The sequence below is a fragment of the Astyanax mexicanus genome, unplaced genomic scaffold (genome assembly GCF_023375975.1).
Source record: "Astyanax mexicanus isolate ESR-SI-001 unplaced genomic scaffold, AstMex3_surface scaffold_47, whole genome shotgun sequence".
In the NCBI taxonomy this organism is placed as follows: domain Eukaryota; kingdom Metazoa; phylum Chordata; class Actinopteri; order Characiformes; family Acestrorhamphidae; genus Astyanax; species Astyanax mexicanus.
In genome coordinates, this window is record NW_026040057.1 from 526,286 (window position 1) to 535,616 (window position 9,331).

Genomic DNA, 9,331 nt, shown 5'->3' on the forward strand with positions numbered 1-9,331 from the left:
GAGGCGGGTGCTCAGGCGAGAGGTAAGGCGGGTGCTCAGGCGAGTAGTGAGGTAGGTGCTTAGGTGAGGCGGGTGCTCAGGCGAGTAGTGAGGCGGGTGCTCAGGCGAGTAGTGAGGCGGGTGCTCAGGCGAGTGGTGAGGCGGGTGCTCAGGCGAGTGGTGAGGCGGGTGCTCAGGCGAGTGGTGAGGCGGGTGCTCAGGCGAGTAGTGAGGCGGGTGCTCAGGCGAGTAGTGAGGCGGGTGCTCAGGCGAGAGGTAAGGCGGGTGCTCAGGCGAGTGGTGAGGCGGCTGCTCAGGTGAGTGGTGAGGTAGGTGCTCAGGTGAGGCGGGTGCTCAGGTGAGTGGTGAGGCGGGTGCTCAGGCGAGAGGTAAGGCGGGTGCTCAGGCGAGTGGTGAGGCGGGTGCTCAGGCGAGTGGTGAGGTGGGTGCTCAGGCGAGTGGTGAGGTAGGTGCTCAAGTGAGTGGTGAGGTGGGTGCTCAGGCGAGTGGTGAGGTAGGTGCTCAAGCGAGTGGTGAGGCGGGTGCTCAGGCGAGAGGTGAGGCGGGTGCTCAGGCGAGAGGTGAGGCGGGTGCTCAGGCAAAGGTGAGGCGGGTGCTCAGGTGAGAGGTGAGGCGGGTGCTCAGGTGAGGCGGGTGCTCAGGCGAGTGGTGAGGCGGGTGCTCAGGCGAGAGGTGAGGCGGGTGCTCAGGTGAGAGGTGAGGCGGGTGCTCAGGCGAGAGGTGAGGCGGGTGCTCAGGCGAGTGGAGAGGCGGGTGCTCAGGCGAGTGGAGAGGCGGGTGCTCAGGCGAGTGGAGAGGCGGGTGCTCAGGCGAGTGGAGAGGCGGGTGCTCAGGCGAGTGGAGAGGCGGGTGCTCAGGCGAGTGGAGAGGCGGGTGCTCAGGCGAGATGTGAGGCGGGTGCTCAGGTGAGATGTGAGGCGGGTGCTCAGGCGAGATGTGAGGCGGGTGCTCAGGCGAGATGTGAGGCGGGTGCTCAGGCGAGATGTGAGGCGGCTGCTCAGGCGAGTGGTGAGGCGGCTGCTCAGGCGAGTGGTGAGGCGGCTGCTCAGGCGAGTGGTGAGGCGGCTGCTCAGGCGAGATGTGAGGCGGCTGCTCAGGCGAGTTGTGAGGCGGCTGCTCAGGCGAGTGGTGAGGCGGCTGCTCAGGCGAGTGGTGAGGCGGCTGCTCAGGCGAGTGGTGAGGCGGGTGCTCAGGCGAGAGGTGAGGCGGGTGCTCAGGCGAGTGGTGAGGCGGGTGCTCAGGCGAGTGGTGAGGCGGGTGCTCAGGCGAGTGGTGAGGCGGGTGCTCAGGCGAGTGGTGAGGCGGGTGCTCAGGCGAGTGGTGAGGCGGGTGCTCAGGCGAGTGGTGAGGCGGGTGCTCAGGCGAGTGGTGAGGCGGGTGCTCAGGCGAGTGGTGAGGCGGGTGCTCAGGCGAGTGGTGAGGTAGGTGCTCAGGCGAGTGGTGATGTTGACAGTTTTTTAGTGCAGGACTCTGAGGCTCTCAGTGAGTCTCTATCTGGTTCAGTTATGTCTTTGGAGGAGGATTATATATGTCTGAGATCTTTGACTTTGGAGCTAGTCAGCCCAGTGGTGAGCAGCTGTAGAACAAATAAACTCTTTCTTGGATGAGACTAAAGGGAAAACTGTGGAGGTGAGCGATTATTTCCCTGATTTGGACAGGTTTGTGTGCTCTGCGTTGGTGGCGCAGAAAAATGTGGGTCTTGATATTCTCCCTAGATGAAAACGTTGGCGTTTAAAGAAACATGTTACTTCCATTAGGAAAGCAGAAAAACAGAATGCTTTGACTGGTTCCCGTTTCATTTCAGGTTGTAATAATGTTTGAGCACAGATCACATGGGGAAAAGTTTTTTTCTTTCCTCCTTACCTGTTTCTTGTGTTTTTCTTTCTCTTTTTTCTGTTAATATGGGAGGTTTTAGAGATCGGGGTAAACAGGGCATTTTTTCTGAATTAGAGTTTCATGATCATGTTTTTAATTTTATTAATGTGTATGCTCCAAATAAAGGATAGATAGATAGATAGATAGATAGATAGATAGATAGATAGATAGATAGATAGATAGATAGATACTTTATTAATCCCCAATGGGGAAATTCATTTGTCCAACAGCACACAAATAACAACAACAAAAAAAAACAAAAACACACAAAAAACATACACGACAGAGTCCACACCCAGGTACAAAAAAAAAAAAAAAAAAAAGTGCTAAATGGTGCTTATTAAGTACACACATCAGGTGTTAAGTAGTCTAATTCCAGCAGGAACAAATGACCTGCGGAACCTCTCAGTCCTACAGCAGAGAGAGAGGAGTCTATCACTGCGCCTGCTCCTCTGAGCTGCCAGGATCCCATGCAGAGGGTGACTGCTATTACTGAGGATACACTCCATTAAACACCTCATCCTCTTCTCCACTAACTGACCCACAGAGTCCACTTTCCCGCCCATAACTGACACACACTTCCTTACAAGCTTATCCAGTCTGTTCCTGTCCCTAACAGTAATGCTGCTTCCCCAGCAGGCAACACCAAAGAAGACAGCACTCGACACAACCGAATGATAGAATGTGTGCAGAAACTCTTTACACACATCAAATGATTTAAGCTTCCTGAGGAAGTAAAGCCTGCTCTGTCCTTTTTTATATGCTGCACTCGTCTGCACTGACCAGTCCAGTTTGTTGTCCAGGTGGACTCCGAGATACTTATATGACTGAACATTCTCAATGATCTGTCCATCGATGATAACAGGCTGATGGGAATGTTTCAGTCTCCGGAAATCCACGATCATCTCCTTGGTCTTCAGTGCATTGAGGAGAAGACCTTTTCTTCTACTCCAGGCTGTAAAGGCAGCAACAAGATCTCTGTACTCTCTTTCATCCCCACCTCTTATACATGCCACCACAGCTGTGTCGTCTGAATATTTCTGAATGTGGCAAAGTTCAGACATATGTTTAAAATCAGCAGTGTAAAGAGTGAAGAGAAATGGTGACAATACTGTACCCTGAGGAGCCCCAATGTTGGTTACCACCGTCTCAGACCTGCAACCACCCAAACTGACATACTGCGGACGCTCTGTGAGATAGCTGTAAATCCATGTGACTAACATAGCATCCACACCTATCATCTCCAGCTGTTCCCTCAGAAACTGCGGCCTGATAGTGTTAAAGGCACTTATAAAATCAAAAAACATGATCCTTGTGTATCCCCCTGTCCCGTCCAGAAACGAAAGTATCTTGTGGGTCATATATATTACTGCATCCTCCACACCCATGTTCTCCTGATATGCAAACTGTAAGGGGTCCACAGCCTGCTGCACCTGAGGCTTGAGAACCCGCAGCAAAAGCCTCTCCAATGTCTTCATGATCACTGAAGTCAGGGCCACTGGTCTGTGGTCCTTCACCCCTACCGGCCTCCCTACTTTAGGGACCGGCACGAGGCATGATGTTTTCCACTGGACAGGCACTTGTCCTGTGCGCAGACTCAGGTTGAAAATTGATTGTAGAGGCATCGCCAGTCCTGATGCACATTCTCTTAGAAGCCGAGGCGATACGCCATCAGGACCCGCAGCTTTCCCTGGACGCAGCCTACGTAGTTCAGCATAAACCTCATCTATGGAAAAGCTATGTGGGGTCACAGCAGTACATCTGGAACAGCTGCCGGGTGGAGCAGTGCAGGTGGTCACAGCAGAGGGGGTGGTACAACTGCCGGATGGAGTAGAGCAAGTGGTCCCCACAGAGGAGGTGGTACAGCTGCCGGGTGGAGCAGAGCAGGTGGTCACAGCAGAGGAGGTGGTACAGCTGCCGGGTGGAGCAGAGCAGGTGGTCACAGCAGAGGAGGTGGTACAGCTGCCGGGTGGAGTAGAGCAGGTGGTCCCAGCAGAGGAGGTGGTACAGCTGCCGGGTGGAGCAGAGCAGGTGGTCACAGCAGAGGAGGTGGTACAGCTGCCGGATGGAGCAGAGCAGGTGGTCCCAGCAGAGGAGATGGTACAGCTGCCGGGTGGAGCAGAGCAGGTGATCCCAGCAGAGGAGGTGGTACAGCTGCCGGGTGGAGCAGAGCAGGTGGTCCCAGCAGAGGGGGTGGTACAGCTGCCGGATGGAGCAGAGCAGGTGGTCCCAGCAGAGGAGGTGGTACAGCTGCCGGGTGGAGCAGAGCAGGTGGTCCCAGCAGAGGAGGTGGTACACTTGCCGGGTGGAGCAGAGCAGGTAGTCCCAGCAGAGGAGGCGGTACAGCTGCCGGGTGGAGCAGAGCAGGTGGTCACAGCAGAGGAGGTGGTACAGCTGCCGGATGGAGCAGAGCAGGTGATCCCAGCAGAGGAGGTGGTACAGCTGCCGGATGGAGCAGAGCAGGTGGTCCCAGCAGAGGAGATGGTACAGCTGCCGGGTGGAGCAGAGCAGGTGGTCCCAGCAGAGGAGATGGTACAGCTGCCGAGTGGAGCAGAGCAGGTGGTCACAGCAGAGGAGGTGGTACAGCTGCTGGATGGAGCAGAGCAGGTGGTTCCAGCAGAGGAGGTGAGGGGCCCACTGGCTGAACTGAACCTACTATAAAAGTGGTTAAATTCATTGGCCTTGTCCACATCGCCCACTGTCTCGCTAACTTTACTTTTGTAGCCAGTAATGGTCTTCATACCCTTCCACACCTCCCTTGTACTGTTACCCCGCATATTCCATTGCAGACCCCTTCCAAAGTCTCTTCTGGCCGCCCTTAAACTCTTCCTCAACTCATGTTGCACACTCCTAACCCTCTCACGGTCCCCAGATTTGAATGCCTCTTTTTTTAGATTCAGGAGGCTCTTAATGTTGCTAGTGATCCATGGCTTATTGTTTGCAAAAGAGTGGACTGTTCTCATGGGTACCACCACATCAGTACAGAAGTTCACATAATCAGTAACACGGTCCACTATCCCATCTATGTCATTATCAGCCTCTTGTGAGACAATAAGTGTGTCCCAGTCAGTTGATTCAAAACAATCCTGTAGAGCTTCGAAGACCTCAGGAGTCCATTTACGGAAAGATCGACAGGTGGGAGGTAGTCTCATTACACAAGGTTTATAATGTGGCTTAAGATAAATCATATTGTGGTCTGATTTACCCAAAGGTGGCATAGCCAGTGCTTTATAGGCATCTTTAACATTGATAAAACACAGATCTAACGTGTTGTTATATCTGGTGGGGCAGATGACATACTGTGTGAATCCCCCTAAATGAGTGCTCATGTCCACATGATTAAAATCACCCGATATAATAATACAGGAATCAGGGTGGGCGGACTGTACATTCGCCACTGCCTCCTGAATGACGTCACACGCGTACGTAGGCTGAGCGCCCGGCGGGATGTAAACAATAATGGCGACGATGTGGGAGAACTCCCTCGGCACATAATAGGGTCTCAAACCAACTACTAAAAGCTCTACTTCGCGATGACATACCCTCTCTTTCACAGTAATATGTCCGGAATTACACCACTTCTCATTCACAAGCAGAACGAGACCCCCACCTCTAGTTTTCCCACACAATTCCGGATTTCTATCAGCACGTACCATGGTGAAGCCGGTGATGCTAACAGCAGAGTCCGGGATGTCGTTATTTAGCCATGATTCCGTGAGGAAATATAAACTGCCCTCTCGGTAAGTCCTGTCATTCTTCATCAGCCCTTCCAGCTCTTCACATTTCAGAGAGAAGTGAGCTGTTTACTGAACTGGGTGAGTTGTTACAGTCTCTCTCGTCAGAGGATACTGTTATTTTAGGAGGTGATTGGAAATGTACTTTAGATTTTGTTAAGGACAGAAATGGCGAAGAGCCACATCTTCAATCTGCTCTCTCTCTTGCTAGTATTGTCTCTGCTTTTGATCTATTGGATGCATGGAGAGAGAAGAATCCCTCTGTTCGGCAGTACTCTTGGGTGAAAGTGGATGGTAGAGGGATTTTTGCAGCTCGATTGGACAGATTGTATGTGTCAGATTTTGTGTTAGTAATAAAATTGCTCATTCTAGTATTCAGCCCACTTTTTCTGACCACCATTTATGTTTTGTGGATTTTTCTTTTACTTCCTATGCTCCTAGGAGCTGTTTATGGTATTTTAATAGGTCACTTTTGCAAGATAAAACATTTATGAGAGTTTTAAATTGTTTTGGGCTGAGTGGGCTATGAAAAAGGTTGATTATCCAACTCTATTACAGTGGTGGGAAGTTGGGAAGGCTCACATCAGAGTCTTTTGTCAAGACTTCACTTCTTATTCTACTTCTCGAATAAAGACTGCTATAAATGCTTTGGAAAAAGACATTACACATATACACAATTTAATTTTGAACCAAAATATATCTGACTTAAAGCCAGAGCTTACCATGAAGCTGCAGGAGTTGGGTGATATTTTAAATGAGAAGGCCAAGAGTGCACTAGTCAGACATAGGTTTATGTCTGTACAGAATATGGATGCCCCTACCACTTTCTTTTTTAATCTTGAGAAGTCATCTCATGATCGCCAGGCACTAGTCTCAGTGCGGAAAGACGATGGGACAATTACTACAGACCCAGTTGAAGTCCGGAGACTGGCTGTGGATTTTTATTCTGACCTTTTTACAGAAAGTCCTCCAGATCTGCAGAGTTTGGATATTTTGTTTGATGTTTTACCACAATTGGATGAAGAACACAAGCTGGAACTAGACACTGCATTGACTTTTGAGGAAGTGACTGAAGCTGTCCACCAGCTCACGCGTGGGAAAGCACCTGGGATAGATGGCTTACCTGTGGATTTTTATAGGACTTTTTGGGGAATCATTGGAAGGGACCTACATGAGGTACTCATGGCCAGTTTTAAAGATGGTGTGCTTCCAACAAGTTGTCGACGTGCCGTTTTATCCCTCATCCCAAAGGAAGGTGACCTCTGCCTTCTTAAGAACTGGAGACCGGTTTCACTCTTGTGTACAGACTACAAAATTTTATCACGTTAGATTGCAAACAGACTGAAAACTGTTTTAGATTTTATTATTTCTTCTGACCAATCATATTGCATACCAGAAAGGCCAATTTATGACAATTTGTTTTTAATTCGAGATCTTTTTGACTATGCAAAAATATCTGGTTCTGAGTTTGGTCTTTTATCCCTTGATCAAGAAAAAGGCTTTGATTGTGTGGATCATGATTACCTTTTTCCACATTGCAGGCTTTTGGTTTTGGGAATGTTTTTATTTCTTGGGTTAAACTGTTGTACACAAATGCTTTTTGTTTGGTAAAGGCTGGTGGGGGCAGAGGTATATGGCAGGGCTGCCCGTTGTCTGGTCAGCTATATTCTATTGCTGTGGAAGCAATGTGGAATTTCTCGGTTTAATCAGGAGAAAATTGACTGGTTTGCAGGTGGGGGACACTTTAATTAAAGTTTCAGCTTATGCTGATGATTTAACAGTTGTAATAGGTGATGAACAGGATGTTTCGTCCTTGTCAGATGCATTACAGGTGTATGAAATGGCTACTTCTGCTAAAGTTAACTGGAGTAAAACAGAGGCACTTTGGTGTAGTTCAGGCAGCACAGATACCTTACCAACTCTTCCAGGTGGCATTAAGTGGAGCAGAACTGAATTAAAGTTTTTAGGGGTCTGGTTGGGCAATGATGAAGTCAAGGCGAGGAACTGGGAGGGTATAGTGGAGAAAGTTCACGCCAGGTTGTCCAGATGGTCTTGGTTGATGCCCCAATTGTCTTTCAGGGGTAGAGTTCTGGTCACAAATAACCTTATTGCATCTGCCTTGTGGCACAGGTTTACTGTGCTTGATCCACCTAGGGGACTCATCACTGATATCCAGCGAGAACTGGTAAATTTTTTCTGGAGTGGACAGCATTGGTTGAGGGCATCAGTCTTGTATCTGCCTGTACAGGAAGGGGACAGGGACTTATAGATGTTCTGTCCAGAGTGGCTGTTCTGCGACTGCAAACTTTACAACGCCTGCTATATGGTGAACGCAGGAGTTGGATGGAGGTTGCCTGTGTGCTTCTGAGGGCTGTTGGGAGGTTAGGCTTGAATAAACACCTGTTCTCTCTTCAGTTGAAGTCAGTTGATCTAGAAGGCCTACCTCCTTTTTATTCGGCTGCTGTAGAGGCATGTGGGCTTTTTTTCCATCTCCAGAGACTGTGCTACTCCATCTGCATGGACTTTTGATGAGTCACTGTTTTTTAATCCTGCTTTTCCCTCTATGAACCAGATTTCAGGAACTGTGAGGGGTAGCTTTTTAGAAAAAGGCATCTCCATGCTACGCCACCTTAGTGTCATGATGGGGTACAGAATACAGACACTCGCTGAACCAGTTAAGGATTTTATTAATAACCCACAGGGTACAAAACAAAACAGTAGAAGTAGATAGTGAACACTGTTAAGCAGAAACCAGGAGGGAGAGACCATTACCGGATAGTGAGGCAGTCCAATGGTCGTACACGGGGCAGGCAGTGTCGGAGAAGATCCACAATCAGAAACGATACACAGTCCAGAGTTCATACACGAAGCAGGCAGTATCAGAGGTGATCCAAAAACGTAAACGATAAGCAGTCCAGGTAATACACAAAAATCCACAGAGTAGGCAAGGCAAAAATCAGAGTCGAGAAAACAAAAGCAAGATCATACACAAGAAAACTGTAACAGATATAAACGCTTTGTAAAGTGGGCGAAACCAGGCAATACGCGGCGTGAGAGTGTGTGTGAACAGACCTTAAATACTACAGGTAATCAGTATTCAGGACTTCCTGGCCGGGGCAGGTGAGGTGTCACGTGATCGGCAGAGTGTGTGATGTCAGTGTGTGGTGCATTCTGGGTGTTGTAGTTGATAGACTGAGAACCTCCGTTGGAGCTAAGTGTGGAAGGACAGGGAGCGCCTACAACACCAGACGTGAAACTTAGAAGGGGTGTGGACTGGGTATCGGCAGAGGAGTTAGCAGAGATGGCTGAGATTAGGTCTGTAAGACTAGCAATGCTTGGTTTTACTAAAGAACTGGGGGATCAGATTTTTGGGTAAATTTGATATTGGTTCTTTTATCTAAGGTCCTAAATATTCAGTTGCAAACAGGAATAAAGTGATTATTATAACTTCTTGTATGGTGCTGCTAAATTGGCAATCTGGTGCACCAAGAAAAATCGGATTAAGGGACGTGGAGGCACTGATCCAGTTTTGATGGTCAGAGGTTTGGTGATGAAGAGATTGGTGGTAGAATTCACCTACTACAGCCTCATTGATGATGTGGATTTGCTGTGTGGGTAGTGGGGAGTTTAATTTGTGAATGTAGTGGTTTTGCACTAAATGTGTGAGTTTTGAAATATTTTTATTTTATTATTTTTCCTGTTTTACGGCTTTTGTAGCCACT

General features: G+C 49.1%; 1 protein-coding gene across 4 annotated transcripts; it reads left to right on the forward strand.

Annotated features, from left to right (window-relative positions):
* The first annotated feature begins 3,603 nt into the window (after positions 1-3,603).
* LOC125796845 (uncharacterized) lies at positions 3,604-5,637 on the forward strand. Of its 4 annotated transcripts, none has more exons than XM_049473896.1 (2): positions 3,604-4,308; positions 4,357-5,637. In XM_049473896.1, exons 1-2 carry the CDS (start codon positions 3,604-3,606, stop codon positions 4,534-4,536), a joined length of 885 nt encoding a protein of 294 aa, XP_049329853.1. In that variant the 3' UTR covers positions 4,537-5,637. The 4 variants fall into 4 exon arrangements, with proteins under 4 accessions (XP_049329853.1, XP_049329855.1, XP_049329856.1 ...); XM_049473898.1 differs by having other exon boundaries at positions 3,604-4,260; positions 4,309-5,637; XM_049473899.1 differs by having other exon boundaries at positions 3,604-4,146; positions 4,291-5,637.
* Positions 5,638-9,331: the final 3,694 nt, after the last annotated feature.

What these genes read in the sequence shown, in the direction of transcription:
- LOC125796845 (XM_049473896.1), top strand. Translation starts at nt 3,604, where the DNA reads ATGGAAAAGCTATGTGGGGTCACAGCAGTACATCTGGAACAGCTGCCG. An exon ending in AGGTGATCCCAGCAGAGGAG is followed by an intron (nt 4,309 to 4,356) that starts GTGGTACAGCTG and finishes CCAGCAGAGGAG; the next exon opens with ATGGTACAGCTGCCGGGTGG.